At 39.6% G+C, this 13,787-nt stretch overlaps 1 protein-coding gene across 2 annotated transcripts; it reads left to right on the forward strand.

The window, feature by feature from the left end:
• Nucleotides 1–4,652: 4,652 nt before the first annotated feature.
• Nucleotides 4,653–13,539, forward strand: mycl (MYCL proto-oncogene, bHLH transcription factor). 2 transcript variants are annotated; one of them, NM_001011144.1, is given in 3 exon segments: nt 4,653–4,677; nt 6,265–6,740; nt 10,224–11,626. In NM_001011144.1, coding segments are annotated over 2 exon segments (1,035 nt in total). In that variant the 5' UTR covers nt 4,653–4,677; nt 6,265–6,268; the 3' UTR covers nt 10,787–11,626.
• Nucleotides 13,540–13,787: the final 248 nt, after the last annotated feature.

Raw genomic sequence — 13,787 nt, forward strand, 5'->3', positions numbered from 1 at the left:
GAATGCAGGACGAAATGCAGCACATTCTTACGGATCGGATTGTACTCACTCAGGTGAATACAACTTGATGCATTGCACCTATGTTCTGCGCTTGCATGCGCATGAGTAAGTATAACCAGATCTGTAAGAATGAGCTGCATTTCGGCCTGTGTTCCTTTGCAGTGGAATGCAGAAGAGATGCAGTGCAGAAAAATTTAGCGGCAAAACGCCTGTGTGTAAGAGCCATACAGCACCGATGATATCACATGAAACCTCGTGTATGGCAGCTTATGTCTTCTCAAAGACTTGCCCAAACCCTACATGCTTAGAGAACCAACAAAGATAAAAATTTAATTATTTAAATTCAAATTACAGCAGACTAATATAGAAAATGTAATGTATTGTTTTCATCATTGTACTGAGGCTGTTTGCTGATCTGCACTAGCCAGCACCAAATGCTTCAACCCATTGTACTATGCATTCTAGGGGATTAGAACAGTATAGCCTAGGGTTGTATTTGGATCTAGCAGTCCAGTCAATAGGGTGTTTTTTAACGGGAGCTCAAACCACTGTATATAGTGTATACAAAGACACAATAGAAGGTGCCCAAGGACAGGGAAAAGGTGAAAAGACTATGCATGATGAAACATTTTGAGCCATATGGAATGTAGGCAGCAGCTGACAAAGTGAAATACAACTCAAAACAATTCAGCACACAGATTAGCATAACACAGTGGGCACTAAAACAAGTTTTTGTTTTTTTGCCACTTCACACAAACACTTTTCTCAGCACCATTTGATAGTGGGCACTGTGAAAAACAGAACTAATTGGCTTACAGGCCTACAATGCCAATGTAGCTCAAGCAGCGGAATAAGGGCTGAAAGTGTCTGGAGCTTTAATCTAAAACAGGCCTATTTAAAAAGACTTGAATAAAAACCTAATAAAGAATAATATGTGGGAAGCAGAATGCACCTACATTTACAAATTTCGATACATGCACTTTGGCTTAGAGGTGAATAATGTACATTCAAATCGGACTGTCCTGGTCTTAGACTAGCCATACATCTATTTATTTTCTGTATGATTATAGCATGCTGGCAATCCTGACCGATATCCATATACCATGTATATTGGCTGGTTTGTAAATGTACCATATCTGCCAGTGTATAGTACATCTACAGATCAGGAAGCCAGTAAATAGGAACTGGAACGGCAACCTGCTGTTCTGATCGCTTCCCCACTAAAGCTGCGGGTTCCAACCTGCCCAGTTACGCTAACAGTCAGTATTCCCAATAGGTTGCTACCCTAAGGGGCCGATTCATTAAAACACAAGTTCGAATCCCGAATGGGAAAAATTCAGATTGGATACGATCATTTCTGAAGATCGCAAATATCACGAAAATGCTTACGAAAAAATCATATTAGTCATGATAATATCGTATTGGCGATCTGAAAGTCACAAAATTTTCATACTGAACGATTGTAAACAGCGGCAGAACCTTTCCGAAATTTTTTGCACAAGCGTACGAAAAAGTTGTGCAGGCGTACGACAAAGTCGCACAAGCGCGGAAAAAAACGGTGAAAATACGTTCGGAGCGTTCGAATGAACGCTCCGAGCATTCGTGTCTTAATAAATCTCCCCCTAAGAGTAAATAACAAAAGTTCTTTTGGTTGTGTAGGTGTCATGTACTGGGCCCTAAAGTGAAAAAACATAAAATCTAAATACATGCAAAAAATCTTTTTAATGTTCTTCCCTCCCATATAGAGCCATAAAATTGAATGGTACCAATTACTTCATGAGAGGCTGTATGGATAAAGGGGATATATTGTGTGAAAAAACAATATTGTACCATTGAATTGTAATCATCTAAATATAGAAGAAATGTGCTTTAATAAGTAGTGCTTTGGACTGATTTATTGAAAATTTCTCAAAAAACCCTAATAGCCCCACCCCTCTTATTAAAGACTTCTGAATGCACTTTATGGCAACAGCACAGTTGCACATGGTTACATAAAGAGGAGTAAAGGGGCGGAAAAGGTTTTGGACCTTTTTTTTTTGCTCCATTTTATTATTGCACAGACGGAGTTACTGCATCTCAACCTATGTCAATGAACAGTCATAAAAAATTCAGCCGACAGGGTAATCTAGTTCAGAGTCTCATTCTCACGGTTCTCTGCTAATTTACATGTGCCAGACTTCCTTAAATATGCTAATTCGTTCACTGTTGTTCACACTGGGAAATGAACATGGCAATAACTATTCCATATGGCCGGTAAATTCAAACAAATTTTAGGATGTCAAGTAGTCTAGATGTGAGGCCATGCTCCAACTTGGGGGTGCCTAACATTTTGGATTCACAGTGCACGCAACAAAGCCATGGCCACATACATACATGCTAGGCCACGTCAGCCAATAAATGGATAGAGTTCTGTCTTTTGCTTCCACACTTCTTCCTTTTACTGTTAGAGCTGCATTATTCTGGTCATGTCATCTCTGAGGGAGCACCCAGCCCATTACTAAATACTATCAGTTTGTGCGTGGTTTTATGCATAACAGATCTTACCAGACTAATTTAATTGCCTTTTATGAGGAGGTGAGCGGGAAACTCAATGCTGGAATGGCAATGGATATCATCTACTTGGACTTTGCTCAAGCGTTTGATATAATACTGCACATAAAGTTAATGATAAAATTGAGGAATATTGGCCTAGAACATAATATTTGTAATTGGATAGAGAACTGGCTGAAGGATAGATTACAAAGAGTGGTGGTAAATGGAACATTTTCTAATTAGACCAGTGTTGTTAGTGGAGTACCGCAGGGGTCAGTCCTTGGTCCTTTGCTTTTTAACTTGTTTATTAATGACCTGGAGGTGGGCATAGACAGTACTGTTTCTATTTTTGCTGACGACTTTGCAGAGTGATTTGACTAAATTGGAAAACTGGGCAGCAGTATAAATAATAATTGAGTAGGATCTAAGGATATTTGTTGATAACAAGTTGTCCTATTCCAGGCAATGCAATTCAGTGAATACTAAAACAAATAAAATGCTGTCTTGAATAAAAAGGGTATTGATTCAAAGGATGAAAATATAATTTTGCCTCTTTATAGGTCTCTGGTAAGGCCTCACCTTGAGTATGCAGTGCAGTTTTGGGCTCCAGTCTGTAAGAAGGATATTAATCAGCTGGAGAGGGGAAGAGTTAAACTATGAGGTTAGACTGTCAAGGTTGGGGTTGTTTTCTCTGGAAAAAAGGCGCTTGCGAGGGGACAATTATTATTATGTACAAGTACATTAAAAGGGATTATAGACAGATAGGGGATGCTCTTTTTCCCCCCACCTTTAGATAAGGAAAGGAACTTTCATTTGAAGCAGTGTAGGTGTTTTTTTATGGTGAGGGCAGTGAGGTTGTGGAATGCCCTTCCTAGTAATGTTGTGATGCCATTAAGAGGGGCTTGGATGATTCTTGAACAAGCACAGGATCCAAGGCTACTGTGATGCTTAAATCTACAATTAGTATTGATGTTGATATACTGTATATACAGTATATCATATACTGGTTATATGTGTATTAATAGGTCAGAATAGGTTTGTGTGTGCTGGGACTTCACTTGCAAGGGTTGAACTTGATGGACTCTTTTTTTTTTCAGCTCCAGTAACTAAATGGTGGATTAAGGAAACGGATGCAAACGGGCAATATGTACTGATATATATATCCAGTTTGGTGAGTTCCTTTAATAGGTCACTTAATATAAACTAGCTGTGGTTAAGTATTCATTCAGGGGCTATAGTTTTCCTTTAAGTGACAGAGGTAGTCTCTTTGCCACTATCCCTGATTTTGGTTGTCCCCACCATGATATCTCCATTCATCTTGTCCTACCAAGTAATTAGAAAGCAGATGCATAAACGTTAAAAAAGGAGACAGGGTCCTTTGCCAGGTCCCCCTCACCCTCCAGTATCCCTGCAGGGCAGATTGCAGCTTTGTGTGAAAAGTGCCATTAACTCTTTGTTATCAGTGAATAGGGAATGGGGGGGGGGGGGTCTCTGGTACGTTGGGGGAGGGATGAACCAGCTGTTCCATTTTAGTGCAGGAATCTGCCTCCTTAAAAACTTCTTTACAAGGAACTGTTTGGGTCCTAGTTGTCAATTTACATTGTACCCAGCATGTCAAGTTCCTACGGCCAGTGCATACACTGCTAGACAAATCTCCTAACCATTTATATACCCATTATAAATGCTTACACTCTATCACTCTCTGAGAGAGATACGTATACATACATATGTACACACCACACACAATATATATATATATATTGTGTGTGGTGTGTACATATGTATATATATATATATATATATATTAATTATGTGGTTAGACTTAAAGTATAATACGGAGTTCAGAATAAGTCAACACACGACTAAAATCTTCCTTGGACTACCGTGGTTAGTTATAACCGCAATGGTCTAGAAGCCAGGACTCGTCTGCGTTCCCAGTCTGCTTCTTTGTCTAAGTTACCAATCGTGTGTTGGTACTATAGCTCCCACTCTCAGTGCAGAGGAAAGGTGCATAATAGGGCGGGGCGCAGTGGGCCAGCCCACTGTGGGCGGAGGGGAGGATAAGAGCTGATATAAAGATGTACGGGAACAATGAACTCTGCCAGCTTGTGCGTATGCAGGCGAAAGAGAAGCAGGGAGATAGGGGTAAGGAGAAGAAAGAGTGAATGGGAGTTGCACATGGTGTTTTTAGTCATACAGGCGCTACAGAAAGATAAGGGCAGCGCTACTGAGCGTGAACGAAATTTTAGGGAATTACCGGCTAGTGTAAAAGCACAGGGGTGGGTCCCAACGTGTGTCCTCTGTTGAACTGAATGGAACTGGCTTGGGAGGGGAAGCTGTGGCGGTGATACTTGATTATATGCGGAGGCGTGCTCATAAGTTTCCCTGTGAGGATGCTGGTTTGTGGTAGTTCCCTGCGTTTGAGCGGCCGGTAGTTGTGCTGGGAGCCCAGTTGGGAATTTGGCGTGCACCTGCTGTTTCCTCGCATCTTGTTGCGTTTTCTTTCCGTTCCACTAGGACACCTCCTTTTGTGGACTTTCCTCAGGAGACAAAGAGCTGGAAGCTGTGGTCCTCCTATTTGTTTACTCCTCGTGTATGGATTTCTCTTACCTTTTGTGGACCCGTCCCCTCATATTGCTGGCTACCCTAGGGAACCACTTCCTACACCCTCAGAATTTCTTTAGTTTTACACACATTTTAAATGAAGGTGCTGCTCCACTTTTTGCATTGCGCATCCCATCCTCAGAGGTGTACTGTTTACATCCCATTCCTTTCCCCATGTGCTGGTGTGTTCCTTCCTCTTTTATTGATTTATCTGCTACCTTTTTTTTTTCTTTGCACCCAAATCATGCCCCCCCACTCCAGATGGTGATGATCTCTTTGATGTATACCTGTTTGTCCCCCAATGTGTGGCTAGTTGCTGTTAACCTTGGTTTTACTAGCTAAGAAGACCAGGGTGCTTTAACTTTTTCCTCAAGGGGATACAAGGGTAATAGCCTTGTTTTTCCTGAAAACAAATACATCCTCTTCAATTGGTCTCTGGATATCCAAAGGTCCAACTTATAAAAGACCCCAAAGTACCAAAGGTTTCTTATGCTCAGCGTCTCTTCCTCACTGTGTATCGCAAACACACCCCATTCTGGTTACCTCCTAGGTGCTCTTCCCTCTTGTAAATGCCTACTTGCTAATCTATTCACTACTTCCACTACCAATTGTTCTGCTTCCTCCTTTGTCCAGTAATACACTCGTTTTCACACTACCCATAGTTGTCCCTCTTACTCCTCCCATTATCCCTCTTCACTGTTACGGCTGTCATCTTTCCGTAATTTCTATTGACAAACATAATCTTAAATCAAGTCTGCTTGATCTGATTTCCTGCATCTTTCTTACTATCAAAAATGTATCCTGGACTCTTGCTAAATGTAAATCAGGGCTGTCCAGCTTTTCCAAAAGTTAGGCCTATTTGATTTTACCCAGCCTTTTGACATAATTATTTTAAAATGGCAGACAGAGGTGAAGTAATTGAGCAAACAGGTGACAAACTTTTATTATCAAGTGTTTTTGAAGTACCAACATACTCTTTAGTGCTGTATAATAGAATGGTGTGCACAACGAACAGATAACCAATTTACCAATGCTGCGCTAAAGAGGGTCCTTCTGATTTTTTTTTACAGTTTGTTTTTCTTGCATATGTTCAACCTTTAATACAAAACACTGTTTCTTTGTCTTCAGAACAATGGATTTTGGCTCCTGTAATAATCATTATTTCTATGATGTGGATATGAAGGAGGACTTTTATCGCTGCATTGCTCCAAGTGAAGACATATGGAAGAAGTTTGAGCTTGTGCCTGGCTTTCCTCTATCACCTGGGGGATGCCCAGGTGGTGGTGGAACAGACTGGGGAGCAGAACTAATGGATTTAGGGTGGGAGTCTCCTATGAAGTTAACTGGGTTAAGTTCTGTAGTCCTCCTGAGAGACTGCATGTGGAGTGGCTTCTCTACCCGAGAGAGACTAGAAAAGGTAATCCATGAGCGGCTGTCTACTGGGTCTCCTCGAGCAACAAATGCCCAAAAACCTGTAGCAGATAATGAAAACTCAGAACCTGGAGTAGACTCTATAGAACAGAATGCCACGCCTTTGGTTGTGCCGACACCCATTCCAGAAAAAGTACCCAATTCTTCTGGATCTGAGAGCACCAGTGATTCAGGTGAGCTGGGTGAGAAAGCAAAGGGATGCCTAAAACAAGGCACAATTAAAGCTGTAAAAAAAAACTGCTCGTCAGGGCAAGGTTGCCTAACAAGCGGATCTTTCCTGTATATGCTCACCATGAGAGATGCAATATCAGGCTTATGTGATTGCTTGTGATTTTTGGCTTGAGTCTCAATTGTCATAATGTGACTTTATAGTAAGCACATTGTACTTTCTGGTAGCTAGAGTGGGCTTTTTTAGATTGGATAGTCAGAGCAAACGTGAAGATTTTTGTGGATGCTTAATATTGGTAATGTTTGTGACATTAATGTAATAAGCATGGAGAGGGGATGCTGTTTGGCAGTATGCAGGTAAAACCCTCTACACCTTAAACTTTTTAAAAAGGTAGCTTTTTTTTTTTTTTTGTTTGCTATATTAATTTGGGTTATGACAGGGTTGATTTTGTGATGCTAGCTGGGAAGCAAAACCATCTAATTTAAAGGGGAGTGTGTGATCCAGCGTTTTGCCCAGCTGTTCATTCTGCATGTCCAGGTCTGACACGTACTGAATTAAAAATAAGTACTTTGTATAGCTACACTCATATATTTTTAGTCTCCCTGAAGTCAGTGAAGTTTGAAGAACTTAGAAAATATGAGCAAACTGTAATACACAATTCCATATTTACTTGTTAATAGCAGTTGTGGCTACTGTGCTTTGTTGCAGGCCAGACAATGGACCTTTAATAAAGTGTATAGTATTCAAAGTTGCTGTAGATATAGTTAACCTTTTATAAATGTAAAAATTCAAACAATTGCACTGAACAGCTGTGACTATTATACAAGGAAGTGATTGGTTCTGTTCAGCATGCACTTTATGCTTGTAATCAGGAAGTCTTGTAAGGCTATTGTGTTAATGGCAGAAAGCTCAGTGAGTGCTTGGTGCAGCAGAATAGCAAACATGTACATTGAAGGACTGTGGTGCAAATGCAGCCGTCTTCAGCTATGGATTTTTTCTAAAATGGCCAATAGACCCATGAGTATGTACACCTATATTTGTTTTAGACAAGATTCTATAAATTGTGTTTTTTACCATGGTATAGTTTTGTATGCATGCTTTTTTAGACCCTGTGAAATGTTATTGGGGGTGAGTGCCAAACAAAGGGATTCCTTTAACAATCAACACTATTACAGCTCTGGTTGTAGTTGCCACTGCACACATGCAGCTAAGTATTCTTTGTTACATTTTTAGGGTTGCAGACAAGGGACTACAATTATAAGAACTAGTTCAGAATATTGCATAAAACTTTAATTAGACAGTGCTCATATACCCTCACTATAACCTCACTTTGTTTCCTGGCCTCACTTAATATTTGTGCTCTTTTGCAGTGATCTGTAGTATTACTTTTTAGGTGCTATCAAAGTAATTGCGAGTGGAACTTTTCCAACAAAATTTGAATACCTAGGAAGATTTTAATGTACACTACTAATCATTAAGCAACCCAAAGATTACATTTCAACTAGACCCCATCAGCTGGCTTAACCTCTTATAACTTTATTTTCACCCTTTAAAAAGTGAAATTAAGGCAGCAAGACTAGTGAGCAATATGACTGTTCTGTAAGTTTTGGTAATGTTTGATTTGTTTCTAGAGTAATGGACAAATGGCCAGTGATTCATAGTGGAGTCTGAATTTGGAGTACACATGGCCAGGCACTCTGTTTGGGGACATTGTTTGTTGGGCACCCTTCCCCCTTCTTTCAGAAGTCCTTCTGTGTTAAAGAGCTTTTAGCTGCATGCGGCAGACACATGGCTAGACAAAAAGCAACAGCTTGCAGCCGGTGGGGGTCAGACACCTCTGAGCCAATAGCTATACGCTTTGCTTTTGAACTAGATGCAAGGAACCAATCATTGTACCCTTGGGTTAGTTGACTAGGATTTATTAATGGGTATGTGAGCCTGTTCACATAATACAGCCCTTTTTCCTTTCTTTTGACAGAAACTTCATACAACCCATCCCCCCCCCCCCCCCAACCATGCCTTTTATACAATAAACGTTTAAACAAAAGGTGGGGAATTTCCATTTTCAGCTCTTTGTAGTACCTAATACCACATAGACCCATATCTGTATGATTTTAATTCATTCTGGTACTGAAGCCAATTGGGAAATTGGCCAACAACCCTTATGCAATAATTTACCCTAAAGCTGGCAGTGTATTTGCATATGCAACAGTGAGATGAAAAAGGGTTAACCCTGAGGGGTGTATTCTAATTGAGTCAGCTGCTTTTGTTTCCTTTTCAATTAGTAAGGAGCAAGGAGCTGCAGGGTCCACATTTACAACGGGTTTAGGCTGGATGGGTGGTACAGCCTAATGTTTGCTTCCTTTGTTATGCAATTAAAGTGGGAGCAAAATTCATCTTTAGTGCTACTGTTCATGGTGAGAGTTATGAGCTATAGCAGATGTGCGCCTTAAGCTATTTTGATTGCGATTGCAAAGAGGATGATGGGAGTTGTAGTTTGTAACAGCTAGATAAAACCCAACCACTTCTGATAGCAAGGAGACTAGTCTTTTTAGATCAGTTGGCTGCTTTCTTTGTACTGAAGACAATGAGCTATTGCGTAAAACACACTGGGAACAAAAGGCAGTCACTTCCTCCTTTGCTAGTGTTCTGCTTTTATTTGCATGCATAACCACTGAACTTTGCTCCAGGGAAGCTGGTTATGCATGAGCTGATTCTTAAAACAATTCAGTTCTCCCAACCAAACTGTATGATCACTGGTCATGTGTAGGCCCACACATGGGACAGTGCTTGGTGAAATAAGCTGGCCATATCACACAAGCACTTTTTTCCAAGACAAATCTTCAATAAATCAGGCCAAAACACTAAGTACATTTCTTCTGTATTTAAAAGTTTAATGAATGCACTGGCAAATTCTTGTTTCACGATATGTCCCTTTGGAGAAATGGTCCAAATTATGGAAATCTCAAAGCATTCTGAATAAAATAAACTTGTTTTAAAAGGGATGTAAACCTAAAATAACATTTTGCATAGTTAAAGAAAATGTTATTCTAAACAACTTTCTAACTAAGCTTTACATTGATTTAAATCTTTGTAAATGTAATCTCTAATGAAAGCAGTATCTTCCTTTTCCTAGTCTACTGCTGATCCTGATTACATCTAGCTGGGAGAGACCCCATTTCACACCAGGCTTTGAATGATCTGTGATTAACTGTAAAGAATAGCAGAACTATGAAATGCTTTGTGGGATTTTAAGTCTTTGCTAGAGGAGTTTGCTACCTGCTACATTATTTTAGCATGTGGTCAGAACCAACAATGCAGGCACTAGTGTACCAACATGATTCTTTCAATATTGAAGACATTTACACATAAAATCACTAACACTTTATACACTGTTATATCCCTTTCAAACTGTTCAGGACTATAATGGTGAATAGTTAAGGCATTTTAGAACTTCATTGTAACTTTTTTTTTGTTCTCTCTTTAGAAGAGGATGAGATTGATGTGGTAACCGTTGAGAAGAGAAAGTCCTATGGTGGGCGACAACCAGTGACTATCACTGTACGAGCTGATCCAACAGCAACTAAACTCTTTCATATATCCATACACCAGCAACAACACAACTATGCAGCCCGCCTTCCACCTGAGCCTAATACCATGTCTCCACAACACAGCTTTCAATCACCAGTGAAGGAGGAACCAGGGGAAGTAACATCTCCACCAGCATTGCAGCCATGTAGCTCACCGATGCCAGGCTCTCCTCTAGCTTCAGGCAGTTCTGACAGTGAGGATCTTGCTAAAAGGAAGAATCACAACTATTTGGAGCGTAAAAGAAGGAATGACCTGCGGTCACGATTCTTGGCACTCAGAGAAGAAGTACCAACTCTAGCCCGCTCAACAAAGACCCCCAAAGTTGTGGTGCTCAGCAAAGCAACAGAATATCTGAAGGGTCTTGTTGTTCAAGACCAGCAACTCACTGCAGAGAAGTTAAAGCTCTGGTCTCGACACCAGCAGCTCCTAAGAAGAATATCCCAACTGAAAGGTCGCTGAATGGAAACTGACTATGCCTGGCACATTTGCACATTATATTTTTCTAGTGGGAGAAGGAGAATGTTTTTGGGTGCACAAAAGACTACCACATCAGACTGTTTGCTCTTTGGAGCACATTGGTATAAAGGGCTTGTCCTATTTTCAGGTGACTGATTTCTCTGGTTTAATAGCTTGTCTGTTCCCTCCACTGGCCAAAATCTGTTTACATTTTTAATTCCTCATAGGTACTTTGACTTGGAAGCTTTGTTTATATTTGCAAACAATGGCTTACTCTTTGAAATTATGGCAATGTCGTGCTGTACATTGAGGATGATAAAGTATGGTAAGGTGAAACCAGTTGCCATTGCAGAATATGCTTACGTTGCAAATTCCCTTTAGTCTGCAGTTCAAATTATATGTAACTGCTGTAATGCACATGCCTGGTACTGTCATGAGAAATTCCGACTTCAGACTCAAAACCCCCTCCTTTCCTCAAATGTATGAGGGCGATCATGTAAAACCACAAGGCATTGCAGGACAAAATGGCTGAAGGTTTTAGCTCAAATGTACTATAAAACCAAAAATCCTGAACCTTTTGAATACTGATAACTCTGACCTGCAGCCCAGTATACCAGTTTTGGGCACTGAATGTTGCTTTGCTTGGTAAGAGCTCTGTTGCCAGTGGAGGGAACATCATGGACGTGTTGTAAACCATTCTATACCTCACTCTTGTCACTTTACATTCTAGTTTGTTTGTGTTGTTTTCAAACCTGCTGCTGCCTGTGGATTTTTTTTGTACTGAATGGAAATTTATACTGTATTTTTGTACATCTTTGGGAGGAATTGTGATTTATAAAAAAAGAAAAAAAATAGAAAAATCTTTAACATGTTAGCAGCTGAAGGTATGTGACCCTCTTGCTGTAAATCTATACTTGAGTGTTTCACCTCACAAATCCTTCTCAAGCTTCAGCTGTTAATAAAGGTGTTGAACTGTAGATGTAGGGTTTAGTCTGGAGAGGAGACTTGTAAGCTTTGGTTTTAAGCAATAAGTCTTTTTTTCCTATTATGCAGTGTTTTCAGAGATCTCACCCCATTATCCTGGCTGCAAACTGTAGTACCCTAGCACTCAAATATACAAAAGATTATTTATTGCAACACATGTTAAAAATAAAGCTTGGCCCCATCTGGCTTCACAGAAAACCTAGAATTAGTGTAATACCAATTTGACTTCTAAGAACGGAAACTTTGGCAATTCCAGTGTGAAGCAAAAATGTTGTCATGTCCCACCAGTTCAGGTGGTGTACAGTGAAGAGAGCTGTAGTTCTGCAATTGCTGGGATGCCAAGGCTTCCTGCCCCTGCATTAAATTAAGGATGGGCCTTCATTGTGTGGGTTTCTACGAGATTAATCTACACAGTTTTAACCTATTAGAATATGGCATTAACCCTTTTATAAAGCCAGAATTGTATTGACCAGCTTTAATTTCTTGAACTGTTGCTTATTTAATGAACTACTTCACGGTCTACTTTTTTCCTACTCTGACTAAGTTTAGTCTGAATTTTGCCAGATGCCTAAAATTAGCAAAAGCTGAAATGTGAGTTATAATATGAACTTATTCTATATTATACTGATATCTTTAAAATTCCATTGTATGAGTTTGTTGGGAAAAATATATACCATATAGAGTTTATCTTCTGTGAGAACAGTGTGCACAGAACTTTATTTTGTATTTTGTATTACTATTCAATATATTTGCATTTGTTTGTAAAAGGGGAATGCAATTTCTTAACTAGATTAAGCATTCTTATAGACTGTAAATAGCAACCTTGCTCAAAAAACACATTTGCCCAATGAAAGTGTATGTACCAGCTTTCTAACAAACTTAGCATTAAACATTTTTCTATAATTATAAGGTTATTTCTAAATGTAATTGCTGTTGAAAGGAGTAGCCTGTCACCTCTCATCTAAACAGTACCCAAATTGCTACGATGTCTTACATGTTTTGTGATTTTTCACAGGTATTTAAAACATAGAATATGTAAGGCTGTAGGAAATGGAGTCTTAGTTTGAGTACAGCTGACTATTGCAATAGTACTTTAATAGGACAATCGGCAAGGGACACAGATGCTGCTTCAGCAATAATTACATTTACTAATAGCTTTAAAGTCTTTAAAACTGCTGATGTATATTGAAGCATGCAATTACATTCTTTCATTGTGCAAAATGTGATTGGGTGGAGTTTGTAGCTAACATAAATGACACCACCAGATGAAGATGTGCCACCTGAATGTCTGCAGTGCATGAGCAAAGGCAAACAGTGTGGCAGCTTCTACTTGTGTACATATTCAAAAACCAGCACTCAAAGGATGCCCTGCACTACAATTCTGTATGGCAGGAAATTAGTGGAGATAAACCCTAGTAACATGGCATAATTTTTCCTTGTCTGTCCTTTGGCTCTCCAAATGTTTATGAAAAGCTCAACACTACAGTGAGAAACTGCAGATGAGTGTGGGAAAAATGCAGAATGCATGCAACTGTTTTATCTCTCAAGTTGGAGATAAACTGGATTCTGCAACATGCTCTTTCGTGTAGAAACCTCTGGCATATGGTCATTTAAAAAGCACTTTGTTATGTAGATAAATGTATTGTTCGGGTCTCAAATCTGTCTGGAGCATCAGTGGGATAGAGGGAATGAATTTAATGCAACACCTTATTCTCCTTTTGATGCTATTCTGATCTAATAAATAAATCTGCTTTGCACAGGATTGACTTCAAGTTGCATGACTGAAAGACTGTTTTCTTTTTTTTCCCTGACCACCTAATTGCTCATTCCTTGCTTTAAATAGTTTTTCCTCTACATGTGTAGTATTCACATTAAAACACTGTACGTTAGAAAAATACACTTTCAAAACACACCAAGGTCGGTACAAGTAAAATACAAAATGGCAGTTAAATATAACAAGAGGTCCCTGTTCCATGCAATTGAAAGTCATAATTCCCCACTAGCCATATACTCCCCCTAG

The sequence above is a fragment of the Xenopus tropicalis genome, chromosome 2 (genome assembly GCF_000004195.4).
Source record: "Xenopus tropicalis strain Nigerian chromosome 2, UCB_Xtro_10.0, whole genome shotgun sequence".
Classification (NCBI taxonomy): Eukaryota; Metazoa; Chordata; class Amphibia; order Anura; family Pipidae; genus Xenopus; species Xenopus tropicalis.